This window comes from Pelophylax lessonae, assembly GCF_965119305.1.
Source record: "Pelophylax lessonae genome assembly, chromosome: 4".
Classification (NCBI taxonomy): Eukaryota; Metazoa; Chordata; class Amphibia; order Anura; family Ranidae; genus Pelophylax; species Pelophylax lessonae.
In genome coordinates this window covers 239,953,518-239,977,027 of record NC_138771.1, presented here as the reverse complement: position 1 = coordinate 239,977,027, position 23,510 = coordinate 239,953,518, and the positions used below count along the sequence as shown (strand labels likewise).

The window sequence follows — 23,510 nt, the reverse complement described above, 5'->3', positions numbered from 1 at the left end:
ATGCATTCATTACTGCAGAACTTGTTATATCCTGATCCAAGTACATGCATGTTCTGGAAATGTTTCTTGGCTATTACAGCTACCCCATATAATTTTATTTTAGTTGACAATTGTTTCTTTTAAGTAGATTGGTGTCTGTGTTTTAATGGAGTCCATGTTTCATAAATATATATTTTTCAATAAAGTTTACCTTTTCACATTCTGGTGTCCACTGTTGACTCTTGGGGAAGTATTCTTCTCCTCCCATCTTTTGTTTTTTACATATATATGATTGTCAACGGACTACAGTGGGGGGGTCACCTCACTGTATGGATAGAAGGTTTGGGTATTATCCCTTTTTTAATTAAGACCAGTAAGGTGTGAACATTCTCTTCTTTTCTGTACCAAGGCCAGGGGCACCCACAGCCTGGGCACCAGCCCCCCTCATCATGAGCACAGGCAGACAAGCCAGCTCAATGCCACCCAAGAAGTGGGAGGGGGTAGAGAACCCCCAGAGGGACCAACCACTCCAGGGAGTACCTGTGCCCCACACCAAAACCAGGAAAGGAGAGGAGGGGCCTTTACTTACCGATCCAGAGAAGCGTGCAGTTAACACTCCCAAGAGAGAAATCTCCCCGCCACCGGAGTGTGGGAGCTGTTGGCCAGAAGGAAAGTGGGGGGGAGCTGTCGGTCAGAAGGAATGCTGCAACTCAGGCCGAGACTTGGTCGTATGCGACCATGCAAGACGTTTACCTCGCGGACCAGCCCCCGTCCAGTGGGGCTATATCGTGGCCGACCGAGTGCGGAGCTACGGTCTGCATGCGCTTGCTGGCCGGGCTGATGGGACCCGGAAGTTGTTAGAAGATCTCCACAGAAAAAAAAAGCGAGATCCAAAAACAAATAGCAAACAAATTGACACCTACGGCCCAGCAGGGAGACTAGGTCCTACTCCTGAACTAGGCAAACAAAAGCTGAATACCTCTTAGCAGAGAGGGGGGTTATGCCAGCTGAGGATGGCCCAGAGGGCGTAGCCAAGCTTTTGTATCAATATAGTGAAATCTCTCACGTTAATATGTTATATGTGAAATAACTAAAATTTATATTTGGAAAATCATACGTGAACAAACCATATATAAAATGCAGCTGCTTCTAACCAACATATATCAAAATAGTGAACACGCCACTTATAAGAACACCTAGCAGTGCAAATACTATATATAGATAAATATATGGGTGTCTCAAAAAAGAATCTATATATATAGTGTAAATAAATCAAAAATAAATCAAAAATATTTAAAAAGTCCAAACTGTGATCAATATTGCACAGTCCGGTGAAAAAACAATTAATTTAATTCATCATCCAATGAAGTGAATCCTGTGAATGAAGGATGATTCTATCACCATAAAATCCACCACCAGTGTGAACATCCAACATCTATTTGCATGGTGTGGGCAATCACACTGTAAGAATAAACGATAATAGATTCTTCTAGATGAGTAAAAACCTCTTGTCTTTTTCCTCTATAAATGGTTTCTTTATGAACGCAGCTGGTCGCAGTTAGATTTCAAACTCCTTAATTGCATTTAACTTGTCTTCGGAAGAAATCAGTGCAACAAAAAGGACCACAAGCCAGTGCATATCCCTAGATCCATGAACTGTCAAGCAAGGGTATGTATAGCAAACACAGACCCAAGATCTGCTCTTCCCCAAAGCTTTTGTGCTGTCTGCCTAGTTCCACTCCTGTAGAGGGCAGCATAACCCTATGGTGAAGAATATGGAGCTGTGTCAATGAATGGAAGATAAATTAATTTTAATTTAGTTATAATGTGAAACTTAACTAACTTTTTAGCTTGCACATGAATGGGTATTCTTTGCAAAGTGAATTTTCACTTAGATTCACCTCATTCACTAACGTAAATGAATATTTACTTTGTAAACAAAACCTGTGCTACTAAATCAACCCTACCATCTGAAGTTTAGAATTACACTGTACAGTACAGTGTCCAGCATTTTTTGATGCCTTTATTATGTTTTAAATAACACTGCATTTTTTACTAAAGGAGTCAAGAATCTTCACAAATTGTGGGAATACTCAATCACGTTATCGAATCGTGTACAGATGAAATAAATAAACAGGAATTTGATATTTACATAATTGTAAAATTAGAGTAAATATTCATACAACTTTTGTGTGCAGATTCTTAACTCCTCAGCCTCAGTATGTTCTTCTGTTGGGCTGTTTGTCAACCACTTTTATTTCAAACAAAAATTTTTAGCATCATAAAATTATCAAGAAATTGTAAGCTTGCACTTTGACATCAGCTTTAGTTTACAACTACTTTTCACCAACTATGATGACAGCAACATTGTCATAGAAACACTGAGCTTTAAGCTTTATTCTAAACATATAGTGCATATGTTCACATTTGCCCTGCTGTATATTGTGAGCTTTGTAAAGCATTATTTATTTGAGGAAAAGAAAATCTTACTAGTAGAAAGTTTGATGGAAGCCACAGCACCATCTCCTCCTTCACTATGGGCCCGAACTTCCACAATATAGTCTCCTTCCTTTTGAATTGGCAGTTCTACTGAATGATGCCCAGTTGAATACAGCTTACCATCATTTTGTCCATTTGGCCTGTACAAAACCTTGGGAAAAGGAAATATTTAAGGAATATAAAAAAAATAAATGGCAGATGATACTTGTCCTGTGTTTTTATGACGTTCAGTTCTGGTAGTCCTCAGCAACAGAGTTTTTGGTGTTACGTAAATTTTAGCATAGTTTTACCTGCATATCCTTGAGCCCTAAGTTTAACCTAACCCTTGATCCTACCCTTACCCAAACCCCTACACTCTTCTTAACCCCCAAAATGATCTCCTAATATTTAACCACTAGCTATCACTTAACCCTTTCTCTTACCATATCCTTAAACCAGTACTTTAAAATCTTGACCTGAATCTAAACATAACCCAAGACTTAACAATCTAAATTCTTAACTTGAATCCCACCCTAACCCCTAACACTTAAATAAACCCTGAAAACCAACACTAGCATTTCAGGTGCTGAAACTATCGGCCCCAAAACCATTCTTTTCAGGACTAACAGTTACTGTACCTCTAAATGTGGCTATAACTTACTTTATATCCATTGACAGCAGATTCGTTGTATAACGGTGTCACATGTTCCCAAGTGATAATATAATGAGATCCAGACTTCACAGCACTAATGATTCGAGGTATCTGACTAGGAGCTAAAGAAAACAAAACCAAAAAAAAAAACCTGCATGTAATTCTTCACATTTCAATAATATATGCAATATATCTTAAACTAGCCATATACATCTAAAGTTCCATCAAGTTTCACCTGAGAGTTTTGTTGCTCAAATCTTGAATCCAATCCAACAAACTCAACATCCAAAATCCCATGTTTTACAATGGTGACTGTTCACATATGAGCAAATGCCTGTAGCTTTTAGGCATATTTAAGGCATTTTTGAGCCTATACAAACTGGTCTCTTGCTCTATTGTTTTCAATTGGCAAAAAAAAAAAAAAATGCCTGAAGCTTGAATACACATGTAAAACACTTGTAATATGATTGTATTATGGTTCTAAAATGCTCGTATATGTAATATGGTTCTAAAGTGCTCGTACAAAATGCTCAAACAAAAATGACGAAAAATGCCCGTAAAGGAAACTTCAGCAATTTATTGTCTCCAGTATTTCAGTACTTTCTTTTACTAAATAGATATCATAACAAGGTTTTCTTTCCTAATGGGTTTCACAATTCATAAACATGTTTTTTAAATAAAGTAGATGATCTAAATTGCACTTTTGAGTTTCTTGCAAGGGGTTACTTTACTCACATTTTCTTCCCTTAAATTAAACCTTTTTTTATTTTTATTATGTCTAAATCTTAGGCTGGTACATGAAGCAGACACCTAGAATCTTTAGATCTTGGAGAGAAATCTAGTATGCAAATACCGACTTCTATTCCTAAAGCTGTTCTTGCTCCATCCCCCCATGCACTTACTTACAGGTCAAAAACAACTTTAGAGACTGAAGGCAGAATTTGTATATTAATGCTTCATTCATTTTGGGGCTCATGGTAAGGTCTAAAAGGTATGCCAACATAACTGCATGTATGATTTGGTTACATACCTGCCTAAGGTTTGGTCTTTACTGTGAACAGAGATTAACTTTAAATTATTCAACAAGGAAAACAATTTGAAAATGTGTACTTACGTGCTTTCTTAGTCCTAAATTCTGTAGAATGACTTTTAGGCCCATCCCCTGCACTGTTAAATGCGCAAACATCTAGTTTATAGTGAGTATCTGGCCTTAATCCTTCCAGTTTGATGGTTTCTAAGTTTTCAACTTGTAGTCTGTGGGCTGCAGCTTCTTTGTCTTGATCGCGCCAGTACCGAACCTTTTAAGGGAAGTGGTTTTGTACATCATTTCTTTATTTATTATGGTAAGGAATAAAAAAATTGTTACAAATGTCAATTTTTAGTCAGGCATGAAAAAATATTGAAAATTATCATTTAGCAATTTCCTTTTGAGATTTAGGCTCCTTTGACAATTTTTAGACTCTCTGATTGTTCCTTTGAAATGAAGCATGTTGTCCAAAAAGACATGGATGAGTGAGATTGGGGGTGGAGGAACTTGAATGGTCTGCAGTCCTGACCTCAACCCAATAGAACACCTTTGGGATGAATTAGAGCGGAGACTGCAAACCAGGCCTTCCCGTCCAACATCAGTGCCTAACCTCACAAATGCGCTTCTGGAAGGTCAAAAATTCCCATAGACACACTTCTAAACCTTGTGGACAGCCTTCCCAGAAGCTGTTATAGCTGCAAAGGGTGGGTCAACTTATTATTGAACCCTACGGACTAAGACTGGGACGCCATTAAAGTTCATGTGCGTGTAAAGGCAGGTGTCCCAATACTTTTGGTAATATAGTGTGTGTGTGTGTATATATATATATATATATATATATATATATATATATATATATATATATATATATATATATATATATATACACATATACAGTATCTCACAAAAGTGATTACACCCCTCATATTTTTGTAAATATTTTATTATATCTTTTCATGTGACAACACTGAAGAAATTACACTTTGCTACAATGTAAAGTAGTGAGTGTACAGCTTGTATAACAGTGTAAATTATCTGTCCCTTCAAAATAACTCAACACACAGCCATTCATGTCAAATATTGATTTGATTTGGATTTCTCTTCTCTTCATTTACTTTACATTTTGTTAATTGATAAAAATAAGATATTAACACTTCTATTTCTTGCCAGTTAAAAACCAGGCATTTTATGGCACATTTTGTTTACATGTAAAAATTTGTATTTTTTTTTTTTGCTAGAAAATTTGTTAGAACCCCCAGTCACACAGTATTTGCACAGTGGTTTTTCAAACACAGATTTTGGGGGGAAAAAATACACTTTTTTTAATTTTTAACATCCCTTGTATCAGCAATAGGCACATGACAGGTACTCTTTGTTGAGGGACCCCAGACCCATCCTTTGCACTTGCAAGCATTCAAAACGCCAAGACTGATGTTTTTGAATACTTTAGATTTTTTAAAACTGGTACCTTTAAAGTTCCACTAACTCAGAAGTGATGTCATGAGGTCGCTTTCGGGTTACCATATCCGAGACCTGATGAAAGCTGATTCGGGCTATCTTCGGGTCTCCGGCAGACATATTGGCTGGTCCCTCGGGCCTCCCAGTGGGATGGAAGAGCCCGGGCGAGTGGCGGAAGATGGCGGGGGGCCGGAGCTGCATTAATTGCTATTATAAGAGAGCCGATTGTCGGCACTAAAAAGATGTTACTGAAGTGATGCCTGCAGCTGCAGGCATCACTCCGATACAACCATTTGAAGTCAAATGCCATACAGGTACGTTATTTGGCAGCAAGTGGTTAAAGAATTCTTAATTTACAATTTTGATATACCTTTGCACAGTAGTGTATAAAAATATTTCCCCTATATATTCTCTAGGCAGAAAACTACGTTGAAGCAAGTTATCTCTAAACAAAAACAGCTGTGTTTTATTCATGAATGACAAGAATGCATTCTCACCTGGTAACCTGTGACAGTTTGTCCAATTACTGGCTGCCAAGACACACTGGCTTCAGAGGAGGACAGCACTAATACCCTCACACCTGTAGGGTGTTCTGTGGGTGCTAGTAAAAGAAAGCAAAGGCAATCACAGCTTTAGCATTTTTTATTTAATTTTAAACTTGTTTCACCTACTGTAAATGTAAAATACATCTAGTTAATAAAAATATAAGCTCATATCCTCGTATTATCATGGCTATTGGGTCTCTCCAGTAAGGCGCAGAGCAATGTGTGCCGTAAACCACAGCAGCAGATTCTAATGTTCTGATTAAAGAAATCAGATCTGATTTCTATTGTCTTTTAAAGCACATTATTTTGTTCTTTGCCTTAGTGGACCAGATCATATATCATATAAAAAATAATCAATACATAAATTGAGTGCATTGTCAATGTATTTAGCATTTTAAAAGACATTTCAACCAAAAATGATTCATACAAATCCTTAGCATAAAGAGCTGATGGCAAAGTTAGAGATTTTACTCTTATCAGACTTAAAGAGGAGTTCCAGTCAATAAAAAAAAAAAAAAGTAAAGTTAGCAGTTACAAATACTGTAGCTGCTGACTTTTAATAGAAGGACACTCACCTGTCCAGGGATCCTGTGATGTCGGCACCCCTAGTCGATTCATCAATCGGCTTAGGGTACAGGCGTCGGCATCTGTAGTAAGAGAAAAAGGAAATGAAGCCTTGCGGCTTCACAGCCTGTTTCCCACTGCATATGCGAGATTCGCGCCGCGCTTTCTGAATGGTCCCGCCATCTTGTGGGACCTCTGTGTGTCCTAGAAGGCAGTGGGGGGTGATGGAGGAGGGGCTGGAAATTACGTAGACTGCGGTGCGGCGATCTTACCAGGAAGTGGGAGCAGGAGGTTCCTGTCAAAACCAGGTACCCGCTCCCACCCCAACAAGTGCCAAATGAGAGCTTCTCCTTTTAGGTGGAGCTATGCTTTTAAATGAATGATTTTGCAGTTCATGTGTTTTGTTTCTGAAAGATCCACACACTATTTGGACACGAAGAAGATGTTTCGTGGCTAGTCCATGTCTTGCAGCCATTTCAAAATCCCTTTCCCACTCAACATGGGTGTCAGTAGCTACCTACACAGGGTCCTCAACTGTACACAAAATGTTTATCTGTACATAATGGTATGCCCCTCTTTCTTAATCCTTGTGCCCATGACATCAACATGGTGCTGGCTGCAGAAATCATTGTTCATGATTCTTTTTCTCCTAAATTCTCATCTTTCTCAGCCAGACTGCTGAAGCAGTTCCTGGATAGAGCTTATAGGACTATTAACTTTGTTTACTCCTAATTATCTTCATCCTCAAATTGTAATTATTTTAACCCTTTCCATGTCATACAGCCAGTGACAACAGCTTTTGCTATTGCAAATCCATTGGCAGTGTTAGCTGTTATGATCTTTTCCTTTCCAAGTACAAGTGCAGACTTCTGGCTCACTTTGTGTACACCTGTGTATGCATCTGTGAAATAACCACACGGTAGATAAATGCCTCTCCTAGATTACGGGAAAATGTTTCTGCTTTTATGTGGTATAGTTGCCCCTGTAAGCACACTACATAAAATATATTTTACTGTACTATATATTGCTTTCTATTAAAATATTTTTTTTCCTATTTATTTCTAAACGTTCGGCCTTTTCATGTCTCCATGGGTATATATAATTGGCTTCCTAAACTGGAACCCCAGCATGTTTTTCCCTTGGTGTAGCTGTATGCTGTTAGAGTGTCAATGGAACTTTTTCAAGAAGAGGTAATATTTTTTAAAACTGAGATCTATTCACCTGGCATAATGCTCAGATTGAGGAAATAGCACCTTTATTTTCTTAAAGATGATTCTCTGATGATACTTCTGCTTATATGGCAACCTATGCTCTTTTGTTCATAAGTACAGGAACAGATTTTTGATTTACCTTCATCTGCAGAATAAATGGCAGCAGTGCTACTGAATGGACCTTCTCCCCATCTATTGAAGGCTTGAACCTTTACTTGAAACTGTGTAGCTGGAGTAATAGTATCATCCTTGTGAACATATCGGCCACTCTCAGGGTTGGTAACTGTTACTTTTCTCCATTCTCTTTCAGTAAACGGTTTAAATGCAACAATGTATCCAAATCCATCACCGTAATGATATTCCCTTGCTAAAGGCTGTAGAGAGAAAGCAGTTTAGTTGTTGGGTACTAACTAGTTTAAAAACAATAGAGTTATATAGTTAGTCAGGTTAAAAAAATAATTATTTTGGAGTTTATCCAAATGATGGCAATTCGATTATATAAAGCATGGTCCAATTTAGTATAACAGGAACAAAATTCTTCCTGATCACTAAAAGCAATCAGATAGTTTCCTGGACCAACATTCTACAAATTTGCTTCTTATAATTATTAGTAGCGAGTTTAATTTTTTGAATTTTAAAAACACATTCAGCCCAGTTTGAAGCACCCTCTAGCGATGGATAGAACTAGAACCTGGAGTAGATTATTTTTACATTTTCACAGGAAACCCTAAGGGCTCTTTCACACTTGTAGTCCGTCAAACGGACTCCGCTTTTCTCAGCGGGGGATCGATCTGCCAATCCCCCACTGAGCAGGAGGATGACAGCTGTGTCTCCGCGCTGTCAGTTCCCTATGCATCAGGGCTGGCCCACGACATTGTGCTGCCTGGGTCCAAGAATGAAATGCTGCCCCCCCCCAAAAAAAAAAAAAAAAACACGCCCACCAAAAGGAACCCACATGCATTATTTTAGATCAAAATAATTAAAATTAAAAATTTAACAGGAAGTCAGATTTACATGAGTAGGTAGGGTAGTATACGGACAGGCTAGGTAGGGTAGTATATGACAGGCTAGGTAGGGTAGTATACGGACAGGCTAGGTAGGGTAGTATACGGACAGGCTAGGTAGGGTAGTATACGGACAGACTAGGGTAGTATATGAAAGTGGGATCAGTGGCAGTGCTGGTGGGGGATGGGGAAGGGACTTCTTTTCCATGTTGCTCATGAGTAGGGCAGCCCATTGAAATAAATGGGCAGCCCTACATGTGATGCATAAAAACCACACCTGCGCTTGTGTGCAAAAAAAAAAAAAGCTAAACTGTGTAAATTCAAAATAACAGATTTTCTCCAAATATGTAGTATTCATAGAATTGCACTACCATGTAAATGGCCGTGTACACTGTGCTCTGCTCTATTTATTGAGGACAGTTAACTTGTATTTAGTGGTTAGGTAATGTGGGGAATTTAGACTTTAATAACAGAGGGTTAATGGAATGGTCATAAAGTTTCTTCACATTATCTGGACATACACAGAGTGTGGGGGTGGGGGGGGGGGGGTGTATGTAGGGATAGTATTAGCTTAATCATTCTCATCTCCCTGCAATCAAATCCTCCTGATTAGTGCTGATGTAAAATGGCTAGCTTATCTCCTTAAATTGACTTTTTTTAGAACATCAGCTCACCCCCTCCTTGCACAGTGTCAGCAGAACCCGCCTCCAGGTTCTCTGAGCAGACACTGGAGATGAGGGGGGGATCTAAGAAAATCAGGGCACAGATGGAATGTACAGGAGATTTCTGGGGGAAGATAGAAAAAGAGTTTGGGAGCTGTAGTGGGACAGTCACTGCTGTGGGCAAGTATGTAACATGCATGAGATGATAAGGGTCAGCACGCCTATGAGTTGTACTCACTTTGGCAGTGTCTGACACTAGCAGCAGTGACACCTCTGCCGAGATCAGCTCCAGCCCTCACGAGTTAGCTGACCATTAGTCTCCGCCCCCCGGCCAGGCTCCAGAGAAAGCCCAGCTGCTGATGCTGCTTTGTGTCCCGGCTCACTGGGATGCACCATCTGCCCGCCTTGACGGGGGGAGACATGGAGCTTGTCGGTCCAGAAGTCCCCTTTCCTTCTGCTGTCCCTAACCCGGACAATGAGGAGGGGGCACCTCCGGTGCCCCTGACTTATGTGAACTAATAGCAGCGGCCCTGCACACAAAACTGCTAGAAAAAAATGTGGGTGTCAATTTGCCGTCCCCCTCAAACTGCCGCCTGGGACCAATGGACCCAGCAGGACCCATTGTAGGGCCGGCCCTGCTATGCATCTCTATGGGGGAAATCGGATGGGAACGGACCGTCAGTCCGTTATCATCCGATCCCATCTGATCCGCTGGACGGATGGAAAATAGGGTTTCCATCCGTCCAGATTTGACGGATCGGATCGGGTCGGATGTCAGCGGACATGTCTCCACTGACATCCGATGCCCCATAGTGCTATTGTGTAACAACTGACAACTTTTATACATCTCCTTAACCTATTGAGGTTCTACTGCAAAACAAAACTGACAGCAATGCGATGGCAGGACAAGAAAGATGTGTGCCCAATGAGTACAGTGCATAATACCTCCACTGTTATGGTACGCATGAAAGGTGGGAAAGAAGTCATGAAGCCACAAGTAGTGATAGTCTACAACAACACCATAGGAGGTGTCTACAGAGCCGACCAAGCAATGACATTCTACCCAGCAATGAGGAAACAGCAAAAGAAGTACTGTAAGAAGATCCTTCGGACTTCTTGAGCAATGCTTGTGCGACAAGCCTGTGATTCATTCAAACTTCATTTGGAAAGTTGCTGAACATATCTTTCTGAATCACCAAACACCATCAATGGCTGGGAATAGATCTGGATGTCATGCTGCTTGGTGTTTTCAACCCGGAACGCCTGACTGGTTGTCACTTCATGGACTACATCCCACCAACCGAGAAAAAGTCAACACCTACAAGGATGTGCATGGTTTGTTGCTTGAAGAGAGATGACAGTGGAAGGAAAATAATAAAGGAAACCAGATTCTATTGTCCCGATTATGACGTCGGACTTTGTGCAGTCCCATGTTTCAAAATCTTTTATACCCGAGATGTTTACTAAACCATTATTACACTGACTAGTAATATCGCACCCCTTGTTTGTACACATTTCAGTGTTTTTGGTTTGATTATATTATTGAATAAAATGTATTATTATATTATAATTTATGATTTTGTGTTTCAAACTTTATCCTATCCGGGATGTCTACTAGACTCTTGTTTGGACAGATTTAAGTGTGTTATTCCTAAGAATTACAGGCCTAAAATATAAAACAACATGCAAAACAATGTACTGCTTTGAGATAAAAAATTCTGACATAATCAGACCGCCAGGGAGGTTAAGATAGCCAGCTCCACACAGAGATATGGTGCAAAACAAGGCATGGTAAGTAGATACTGATGAACGATTTAAAGGTTTAGTGAATCTTGTTCCAAACTTGCCAAATCAAAACTTAGAGGTGAAAGACCTCCCCCTTCTTCTTAATTGACACTGCATCTTGCAAATTTAGGGGGAGATTTGAATTGTACAGGGGCCTGTGCTGGGGTGGGGGAGGGGGGTAAGCTGGAAGGAGGCATCTGTCCTTGAAAAGGGGTGTAAGTACTGGGGGGGTTAGGCTAGGATGGGGATATATACCGAGGGTTTAAGCTGGGAGGGGGTCTGTACTGGGGGGACTGGTTGGGAGGGAGGTCTGGACTGGGAGAGGGGATCTGTAGTGAGGGGTTGGGAGGGGGGTCTGTACTGAGGGGTTAGGTTGGACTGAAAGGGGGGCTATACTGAGAGGTTAGGCTAGGAGGGGGTCTGTACTAGGGTGTGGATCTGTACTGAGGTGTTAGGTTGTAAGTGCCGGGGCTGTAATGGGGGGGGGGGGGTTAAGCTGGAAGGGGGTCAGTACTGATGGGCTATGTACCTGGGGGTCTGTACCAAGAGTTTAGGCTAGAAGGAGGGGTCTGTACTGGGGGGAGTACAGGTTAGGCTGGAATAGGTAGGGGGGGTCTGTATTGGGGTATGTCTGTACAGATGATGTTTTAGGGCTGTGGGGGAGATCTGTACTGGGATGGAATTGGGGCTGTTGGTGGAAATCTGGACTGCGTGCGATATGGCCTTTGGAGTGATTTTTACCCCTGCACTAGGTGCGTAACACACTCCTTCCCCCTGCATTCCTGAGCAATGCACTCTCTGCATTAAACACTCCCGACCCGTTCAGTTTGTGGCTTACCTACTCCTTAGCTCTGCACTCTTTGCATTACACATTCCTGCCCCCTGCACATCTAAACTATGCACTCCTGGCCCATTCATTGTGCCTTACGCAATGCATCCTGCACTATAGACACTGTTGTGCATTTAATACTACTGATTACTTCACTCTGTACGTTGCTAATTTTATGCCATTCTCCTGAGCACTGCACTCTAAGTACATTATGCATTTATGAAGTTATTTAAGGTTGTGTGTAGAAAGCATATGTAATGGAACTGTTTCATTTTTTTTTAATTTATATGCAGAGGTTTATAAGTGTCTTTTAGATTCTCACATGTGGCACAGTAATATAAGTATATTTTGTTGGTACAAGGACTGTGGCATATGTTTGCTGTGTATACAGTAAAAAAATGTAGGTTTTATTTGTTTATGGGCCCTTCCTACAATTTGGCACAATGAGCTGCATTTGCCACTTTATTACTTCAAACTGATTTTTTTGGGTGAGGGTGTTATCAGTGCAAGATATGATGAAACTGGCAATGCATATCTGGTTGTGATTTATTTATTTTTTTCATTTTACAATTAGTTTGAGAAAATGGCTTTTTCATCAAAAGGTGATAGACCTGCTTTGACTTGCAGATAGAAATTACCCAGAAGTTTGTTGTCCTTGTTCTTGTCAATGCACAAGTGTTCTGATGCTTGCCAATTTCAGTAAAGCTTTTGCAAGGAATTATAAAGCTCCAGATGATACAGCAGTGTAAAATTGACCAGCAACAAGACACTTTTAATTACTAACTTTTATTTTACTTATGGAGGTAGGGGGGTCATTGAATGAGAGTGATAATAATTGAGTTGGTTGAGTGCATACTGTTACTGTAGCCACATACTGTGAACAAAAGGCAGCTTAATCTGTTCACAACATCGCTATAGTCTAATTACGGCTACAGCGTGGTCTAATTTTGCCAGGAGAACGCCATATGACATGTGGCGCGCATTAGCAGTGATCTGTGATTGAGGTAAAGAGCCAATCACGGCGGCTTTTTACAACGTGATCAGTTGTATCCAATCACAGCTGATCACAATGTAAACAGGATTTGTCGGTTGACCACTTACCTCAAACCAACCACAAAATAAAATGAAAGACAAAAATGCACCAATAGTAAGAACAAAAAAAGACAGCAAATGGGTTATCTGACCAAACAACTAGCTATCATAATCTCTCTCTTTGCAGTTTGTCAGTCTTCCCCACAACAGCTTCCAATTCACTTACTCTATGGCTGCTCTGCACTCTCCCTTTTATAGTGAAGGGGATGGCTTATTCAAAAGCCTGCTCCTTGTCCCTTCTAAGACTGCTGGCCATGTTTCAAAGGCCATACATTGCATTATGGCTTAAGAAAAATGTTCACGGACAACCCTGCAAAAATTTGCCAAGACCGCAAATCCCGAACCTGCAGGATTCAGCTTGATCTAATGGCAACAGTGAACCAGAACCACATCCCTATAAGTCAGTAATAGGTAAAAGATCAGCTGCAGGGAAACCACTGACACTAATAGTGACGAGTCCCTTGCCATCTGCCAACTTTTTGTTTATACAGCTTCCGGACAGAAGTTTCTCTGTAAAATAAATGGCATTATATTCATCAGAAAGGAAATTTTTTTAACGACATTGATTTGGTGTTTGTGTGTAACATGAGCCTGTAAAATCCTAAGGCTCCATGTACATGGGACGTTGTTAAAAGTCTCTTGAATGCTGGAATTTTTAATTTTTTTTTAGGACGTTTAAAACGTCCGTTGTGTCGCGTTTGCACCCGCGTTTAGCGGGCGTTTGCGTTTAAAACCGTTCCTAGAGGTAAAAAAAATCATTCCCCTTTAAAATGGAAAAATGCGAGTGCCAAACGCGGGTCATCGCGTTCGGCCGCGTTTTTGTGTTTGAAACGCCGGAAAACACACGTTCGAACGCAAATAATTGCGTTCCAAAAAACGTCCCTGAACTCAACTGCCTGCAAATGACTGTAAACGACCCCTGTGTACATGGACAGATAAGATAAGATGTAGGTGGGTTCAGGGGCTTCTGAAAAAAACGCCCAACTGCTCCTAAACCGCCATATACAACGTCCTGTGTACATGGAGCCTTATTAACAATGCTATTGCTCATGCAATTAACACGTTCACCGCACATTTACTGTGGCAGGCTGGCCCTCCTGTGTGAACTGACGTAGCCATTGGTGCTGGGGGGGGCGAGCCCCCACTAGGCAGCGGGAATGCCAATGCACGGGGTCGGCACCAGGGATTGCCGCTGGCCACCCACGATCGCTCCCTGCTGAGAGAGAAAAACGGTCAGCTGTTGTAAACACAACCGACCGTTCTTCTCTCTGAAATGATAACAGAGCGCCTGTGATCCTTCTATATAGGATCACAGATCTCTATGGTCATTTCACAAGCCCCTCCCCCCACAGTTAGTAAACACTCCGCTAGGCTCACATTTAACCCTTTGATCACTCACTAGGTTAACCCCATCCCTGCCAATGCCATTATTACAGTAACAGTGCATATTTTTAGCACTGATTACTGTAGTAATGTCACTGGTCCCCACAAAAGTGTAAAAAATGTCAGTCAAGGGTCAGTTCAATCTGTCCTCTGCAATGTCGCAGTCCCACTAAAAATCACAGATCACCCTTATTACTAGTAAAAAAATAAAAATAAATAAAAATGACATAAATCTTTGCCCCAGTTTGTAGATGCTATAACTTTTGCGCAAACCAGTCAAAATACGCTTATTGCCATTTTTTTTTTTTAACAAAAATATGTAGCAGAAAACAAATTGGCCTAAAGGAAATATTTTGATTTTTACATTTTTTTGGGGGAATGTTATATAGTAGAATGTGAAAAATATATATATATATTTTTTTTTCAGAATTGTCGCTATTTTTTTGTTTTTAGCGCAAAAAATAATAATCACACAGGTGATCAAATACCCCCAAAAGAAAGCTCTATCTGTGGGAAAAAAAGGACATCAATTTTATTTTGGTACAATGTCCCAGGACCACGCAATTTTTCGTTAAAGTATCGCAATGCCGAATCGTAAAAAAATGGCCTGGTCATTAAGGGAGCAAATCCTTCCGGTCCAGAACTGGTTAAAGTGGTTATAAACACCTGAAGTTAATGCATTCTCTTTTGCAGTGTTAGAATAATTCATGACTACTCACTGTCCATGTCACTGTAAGTTCTCGATTAGTTCCACCTCCACCCCCAACATCTGAAGGAGCATATTTTGGAGCTGTAATATAACCATCATCAGGAAGTTAGTATGCAAGCAACTTTAACATGGTATCATTAAAACAGATAGCCTATATTATATCACACTAATATCATCAACTCAATTGACTTTGTTGCCAAAGAAAAAGCAATCCACATCTAAAAAATATAACTCTAACTTGTAGCTTAGGGTGCTAATCAGCACAGATCATTTCATATTGCTATACAAACAGAAATATATAGAAAAACTTTTAAAGCAAGTGATGCCTGAAAAAGAAGACAGGACAGATACTTTTTCCTGCCACCCACACCAACCAACACCAAAGTGTTCCCTTAATGATGCCTGTGCTGAGTTCCAATTTCCAGCTTCCATTGTTCAGTAAGAAGAAATGCAGTCATTTGGCATGGGACACAGAAGCCAGTGGAGGTCACTTTAGTAGGCACATTTTCCAGGTGGGTCTCATAGATAGGGCATACACATACTTACACTGGTCCAAGCTGGATTAATGTAACTTTGTAAACAATGCCATATCTAGAAATCATCTTTAAATATATACTGGCTGCAGGAAATGTCAACCCTGTACAAAAATATGGACTTTGTTTTAGCTCTAGCTTTGTAAAGAAATGTTAAGCAGTCCTTATTGGTTAGCATCACAAGCCACAAGATGGAGTCTGGGTTTATTAAATTTGAATAGCAACAATGCAATGAGCTCCATTTGAAGGCCAAATCATGTAAAAGTGATATTGTCATTTTTTTACAGCATAGTGCAGCGGCTTTGGTTGCTAAAATGGGAGCACAAGTGTCCAAACACAATCAGACTATACGTCTATTTAGCCAACAAACTCACTTATGTTTTTCATGAATCTAGAAATCCCTGCACATTTTTACATATTTTGTAATAAAATACACTTTTAATGCCTACACAGTTTATGTACTATGCAGTGCACTTACCAGCTCCATCTGTTTTTATTTTTGGTGATGGTAAACTAGGTTCACCGATTCCTAATGTATTGGTTGCTATTACACGAAATTCATAATCCATCCATGGAATTAAGTCTATTACCCTCGCTGCCTCCATATTTCCTTCAATATTAGAAAGCTCTAAATGAGGAAACAAACATTATTGTATGGGTAACAACATTAAATCATGTACTCTTTGTTTATGTGAACAGAATCAAACTTTTGTTTTCTCAGTACTCACCTGTGATACAAAGCACATAAAAAGAAAAGCATCAGTAACAACATTCAAAAAATAATCACAACACACTGTGGGGCAAATCTGAAAGTTACAGCATGAAATGCATAAAGCTTCAGCTTTATATCCACCAATTGTTGAATGCTCCACACCTTAAACACCATCATGTCCATCAGTAAACCATGTCTCAAAATACCAACCAAACCATTCTCTTTGCTCCTCCCAAGACCTCCTGCTCTCTAGCTCCCTCGTCACCTCCTCCCATGCTTGCCTCTAGGACTTCTCCAGAGCCTCTCCCATCTTCTTATCTCAATCGGTCACATTCCTCTTCTATCCACCTTCAGGTGATCCCTGAATGCCATCTCTTTGAAGAAGACTCCATCAGATCTTCCCCTACAGTTATTAACCTTTGTATAATTTGATCCTCTCTTTTAGATTGCAAGCTGTAACGAGCAGGGTCCTCTGATTCCTCCTGTATTAAATTGTATTGTAACTGTACTGTCTGCCCTCACTTTGTAAAGTCCTGTGCAAACTGTTGGCACTGTATAAATCCTGTGTAATATTAATAGTACAGGCGGTCCATGGGTTACAAACAAGATAGGGACTGTAGGTTTGTTCTTAAGTCGAATTTGTTTGTAAGTCGGAACAGGAAATTTTTTTAGGTTCAGCTCCAGCCAAAACAATAATTAAGCTTTTTGGACAGCATAGAGAAGGGTTAACAGCCCCGTACCATTTGTTTTGCTGTCTGTACCCTTGTCCAGAAGATTTCACCTCACTTTCTATCCCTATGATAACTCTATTTTGAAAATTTTGGGTTGTGGAAACAAGGATTGGTGATAAAGCTTCAGTGGAGACATCTTTTTCCCCATGAGAACTCTTACAGGAGGGAATTTCCCTTCCTAAGGCTAGATTTATCCTCACTTCCGGTTGTCTCTCTCGGTTTGTAAGTAGGAGTCGTTTGTAAGTCGGATGTTTGTAACCCGGGGACTGCCTGTATCAATAATGCTGACCTTAATTTCAGAGAGTACGGGTATTCCTGACCACATCCTCTGTTTTGTTCTATTCATAGTGCACACTCCCCACTCTGTTCCTTTTTCTCCATGCTGCCTCTGTTCTAATCCCAGATAGCCTAGTCTTCTCCATGAAACTCTATTGTGCTCCTCTGTGCTGCTAAATGCTGTAGCATTCCTGCCTCTCATGTTCTCCTCCATAATGTCTCAATTCCAATTTCATCTATCTCATGTTTCTCCATGCAATGTGTTGATTAAAGGAAAACACTTCAGAGAGTTTAGGGTGTACTATGTTAAAGTGATAAGATATCCTGCAGTATTATAGATATAGCATAGTAAATCATTACAAACCTGTCTTTACATCCTTCCATTCATCTAACAACGCATTTATAGCTTTCATCTCTTCTGACAATGAACTCCTAGCTTGAATAGTATATTTAGAAATTGGCTGGTGATTGTCTGTTCCACTACTCCAGGTAAGTTTCACAGATGTGTCTTTAATTTCTTCTGCTCTAACACCACCAGGAGGACCCGGAGGACCTAGCAAAGAAAACAATATTACTCCAGTACAACAGTAAGTAGTGCAGATCACCTAATATAGCAACGTAAAATATGCAAAGAATGAAAAAATTATTCTAACAATCTAGATTTGTGTTAATATTATTATTAATAATAATAATATTAATAACAGTTATTATTATACTATAACAAAGGAAAACTTTAGGGACACTTTAAAATGTAAAAAAGTAAAAAGTGTTACTGACTACCTACTCATTAAGCATTTCAATATATTTCTGTTGCTGGTATACACAGTTCCTCGGATTTGCATAGGAAGGTTTAATGCCTAAGTTATTTGGGCCAAAATGTTCCCCTTATGTTGCTGTCACAGCAACTGGTGTTTCTATTCCAAGATTTGCACTCCCCTTGTGTTCTGACATCTATAACACTGGATTTACCAGGTCTTTCTGTTTCTTTGAAAACATTCACCAGGACAAATAGAGAGGATGAATTCCCCCAGCAGGGACACAGACAGCAATACAAACCTAAAAATAATAATATTGCTGCGCCAAGTGAACATCAATTAATTGGAGATAAATCGGTGTTTAAATAACAAGTGTTAAATAAATATCATGTGAAAATTAATCCAGTGATATAAATTAATCAAATTGTCCCAATCAGGTGATATAAGAATCACTAAAATTAAATTGTCCCCAATCACCCATCAAAGATCGTGTCAAAATATTGTGACTAAATCTTCATCCATAAACGTGATTAAAGGTGTTGCATGCTCCACTCCAAGTGCTCCAAGTGACTGGTGACAAACTAGCAGCTCACATCAAGGAGAGACTCCACAGAGTCAAAACACACTTTGTCCTCTTCCGCCCTGAGTGGGGCGGGATTACGGCAGTACTGGCGCTATATAGATCCTTAGAAGATGATTGGCTCCACCCTGCTGACGAAGTTCATTACGTAACGCGTACGGGGGAGGAGCCTGGGCGTCATCACGCCGATTCCCGGAAGAATACAGGCAAAGTTTGATGTGCTGACAGCCCGCACAGCTTTAAGTGCATGGAAATGTAAGTGTAATACCGATGTTTATGCTGAATAAATAGCCCATCCTAGCAGAGAGCACTCGATTCTGTTTTTTATTTCCACACCGAAGCTGCATATATTTGGAGAAAGGAGCAGGAGGCGGTGATTGGAAGACCAGGCTATTGGAATATTCCAAAGTGTGTTTTGACTCTTAGGAGTCTCTCCTTGAGGTGAGCTGCTAGTTTGTCACCAGTCACTTGGAGCACTTGGAGTGGAGCATGCAACACCTTTAATCACGTTTATAGATGAAGATTTAGTCACGATATTTTGACACGATCTTTGATGTGTGATTGGGGACAATTTAATTTTAGTGATTCTTATATCACCTGATTGGGACAATTTGATTAATTTATATCACTGGATTAATTTTCACATGATATTTATTTAACACTTGTTATTTAAACACCGATTTATCTCCAATTAATTGATGTTCACTTGGCGCAGCAATATTATTATTTTTAGATTTCACAGGTGTTTTTTGTTTGGCACTGATTGTTTGCAGCCTTGTGCACGAGATTGATTTTCTGTTTGAATTTGGTTTGCGCTGATTATCTTTTTTTTATATTTAGCAATACAAACCTGCCAGAGGATCTAACCCACCCCTTTTCTATCAAAAAAAAGTTATGGCTATACATACACTTTGAATATAAATTCTGAATAATGCACAAATAAAGGACTAGTTACATGCTTATACATAGCACTGGTTACCTCTGATTACCAGGTCAGCTGATGCAGTAGAGTTGTCCACAATGGTCTGTGCAATACAAGTATATCTTCCAGCATGTTTGAGTTGTGCATTTCTGATAATAAGCTCACTACCAACATCGCTCTGTTGAAAAAAAAAAAAATGTTTGTAGGCACTTTAAATAATAAAAGCCATCTGCAGCTTTGTCTATGTTTAAACAGTTAATTGTTAAATTCAGTCATCTAAAACAGTGCCATTGCATATACTCCCTTTTAGCATGGTGAAATTAGAAATAAAACACAGATCACCTTTACATATGGTTAGGCCTCATATGGCTTACATCTTTATTTCTACAATATTTCTTTACTGGTGTTAAAGAAGCGTGCTTTAGCACCTTATAAACTACCTAAATGCTAAAGATCCATTCATGTTAATAGATATCAAGATGCATCTGTTTTATGCTTTTGTATTCGCATCCCCAGATAAATCCCCAGATAAATCTGACTACTTGACACAACTACTACATGACACCGCATCCCCGATGGCATACAGGACGATAGGTATGGACGAAATTGTAGGCGGACACAATGTTCATAGGTGTAGGGATGGTGGCATTATTCAGTGCTGAATTAAAATTATGACACGTCTTATACACCCTGGTGTTTTTTTTTTTTGTTTTTTTTAACTTATATAAAATTTCGCAAGGCCCAGCACTCTGCATAGTGCAGAGATAACCCACATAGAGTGCTAGACATGTTTTGTTTATGCAGAGACTGCTCTTTGATTTATTGATCACAAGCTTTAAAGTGATTTGTATGTCAGAACCGCACAAAATTATGATGCTGCTGTCCATTTTACGGTATTTCTTTTTTTCTTTTGCTTTTTTTTGTGTTTTTTTTTTCTATTTTTATGTTTGTTTTTTGTAAAACCTACAAACCTCTTAATAAAAACAGTTTGATCAAAAAAAGAAAAAAAAGATCCTTCCAAATATTGACATTTGGAAAATGCTAAGCTAAGCTGCAGTTTGCCATTTTGAGGGTTTATAATTAAACAATGGTTTATTGCTTACAAGAAACATTATTGAATTTAGAAAGCCACTGTACAAGGGGTGACGTGGCATATATTTCTTCTGTTTGTAAGACATAAACATTTGCGAATTTCACTAATGACTAGCAAAAGTCCCAGTGGATTGCCCAATATATCTCCATACTGCTTTTTTGCTAGACTTTCATCATCATCATATTCACCAGTATAACTTCAAAAGATTAAAATAGCTTGGTTTTACTTTACAGATGGATAGCTGGGAGCAAAACAGATGAAAGAAATCCATAGTGGATTTTATTATATTTATTTATATAAAAAAATGGCGAATCACAAATACGCAAGCTAACTTCAACTAGTGAGAGATTTGATGTTGTTTTTATGCAGTTTTATGAGAAAAATTAGTTTTTGTTTTTTAAACTGTACAAGACCATTATTATTATCTGCCCACTTTTCTGAAAATGCATAACTAACCACTTCTGAATTAATGTTCAGTATGTTCACAAACTGCAGTTTAGAAATTGAAGCTGTGATTTTCAAAGTCAAAGTAATTAAAGTCACCTCAGATAATTAAGACATATTAATTAACACCAGCAATAAAAACTAAACACGAACAGATACCAGACTACAAAAAACTGCCAGGCCTTCAGTTCCTTGATTACTCAGATGTTTAAGAGTTGAGCAATGTGTTAAGTCATTAGAGATGATTCTGGCATCCAGCGCACAAACCATGGCAATTATAGCTGTAAAGTAGTTGCGCCCTTGGTCGTTTTGCTGCAGGAAACTAGCACATCGAAATATGCTGGCAGCGCTTACAAAATCAGTCAAAACAACTCTGAAGATGGATAAAAAGCATATGCATTTTTTAGCTGATTGGCTCTAGTGTTAAAATGTGCTGTTAACAAACGGCCATGATGCAGTTAGAAGAAATGTACAAAATAAATTTCCATTTTACGCATTTCAGTAGGAAAAAATACATGCAATATAATCATGATTGGTGGGAAAGACAATCAGGTATTGTACACGCAGGCTTCTAATGTGTGTACAGCACTAGAAAATATTTGAAAAGCTTTCACCAAGCTGCAAGAAGCCTGTTTGAAACCTTTAAAAACAAGCTTTAGGTACAGCTGGGGTATGTTAAAGAGAATGTAAACCCTAATGCCTTGTTTATACTGCTCACTCTTAAAGGATAAGTTCACCCTTCGTAACATGTTACACCCATATTCAGGGTGTAACATGTTACATGTTACAAATCCACCGAGTGCAATGCTTTCCAGGCTCTAAATAAAAAAAAAATAATAATAAATGCACATTTTTCTACCTGCAAATAGATGTGCTTTTATTATTATTTTTTTTTTAAAAGGTGACCTTATCCTTTAAGCTGCAAAGGCCGCAAAGGGGGTGTACATATGCCCCGCCCATGATGTACCGCCTGCAAAAAGTGAACCAATTACCTGAATTGGGGCACCCAACAACCACTGGTGCAAGGTTTAAAGTTCTGTACTTACAGACCGAATGTCAGGAGATAATAAAAACTGGCCGACATTCGGCCCGTGTGTATGCCAGCTGGTCCGACAGAAGACGGTTTCTGTCAGACGTGCATGCTAGAAAACCAGCAGCTGACGGCTCCTGACCAATGCTCTCGCGCTGAAAGCTCTGATCAGAGTGTTCTGGGGGGAGATCGCTGTACTAACGTTAGATTGTTAGAACAGCGGCTTTGAACAGAGCTGACAGTTTTATTTTTCGTTGAACCCGCTGGGTTGGAAGGGAAAAAAACTTATAGAGTGTACCGGGCTTAAACAGGTGGTGAGGAGGTGTCACGCCACCTCTTTCTCATATGCACCACGTGTGTAAATTTGTTTTCTTATTTGATTTGATTTGTTCTGTTAAATATACCATTAAAAACATTTTTTATACCTGTTCATTAATTTCAAATATATATCTGTTTGTTGTGTCAGAAATTTAGAGCTTTTCCATGTTCTGTGCACGATTCCTGTGTAAAAGTATAACTGAAGGCAAAACTTTTATTTTGTTTTGGATAGAGTGGAGAGGGGTTAGGACACCTGTCAGTCTTCATTGCTGTCTGTGCCCCCATTAGAGAGATTCACCCTCTCCAATTATCTATTTTACTGTTATGAATGAAAGTGATAGTAAAAGAAAATCCTATGTGCATACAAGAAACACATTTCCTTGCCTCTAATATCCCTAAATGCACCCAAGAAAACTACCCATGTTTTTCTTTCTTGTGCGTCTGGGAAAAAGAGATTGGTGTTCCTAGCCATATGCAATACCCTGGCTTTTTAACCTAAATAATCATTTTTGAATAGTGAAGGATGTTACATCATCCTCACATGTGACATAAACACACATCCATACACCCAGGTGGCGAAATACGCTCTTAATCCACATCAATTGAGGTTTCTCCACAGATTACTTAAGTGCATAAACTCAGTCAAGTACTGACATCTTTTAATTTGTGGGGATCTCACAGTAGACCCTCACTTAGATTCTTATTCCTGCAATCTGAAACATAGAACCCCCCCTAAGT

The 23,510-nt window shown here is 39.4% G+C and overlaps 1 protein-coding gene across 1 annotated transcript in view; it reads right to left on the bottom strand.

Annotated features, from left to right (window-relative positions):
* The window catches only part of CNTN1 (contactin 1), a 279,141-nt gene that overhangs the window by 16,397 nt on the left and 239,234 nt on the right, over positions 1-23,510 (bottom strand). The window contains exons 15-23 of the mRNA XM_082252863.1: positions 19,945-20,065; positions 17,995-18,183; positions 16,390-16,539; positions 15,389-15,459; positions 8,054-8,288; positions 6,092-6,195; positions 4,224-4,407; positions 3,119-3,231; positions 2,470-2,629 (exon numbers count right to left, since the gene is read on the bottom strand). Of these exons, the coding sequence (XP_082108989.1) occupies positions 2,470-2,629; positions 3,119-3,231; positions 4,224-4,407; positions 6,092-6,195; positions 8,054-8,288; positions 15,389-15,459; positions 16,390-16,539; positions 17,995-18,183; positions 19,945-20,065 (1,327 nt within the window). The remainder of the gene's footprint in view (positions 1-2,469; positions 2,630-3,118; positions 3,232-4,223; positions 4,408-6,091; positions 6,196-8,053; positions 8,289-15,388; positions 15,460-16,389; positions 16,540-17,994; positions 18,184-19,944; positions 20,066-23,510) is intronic.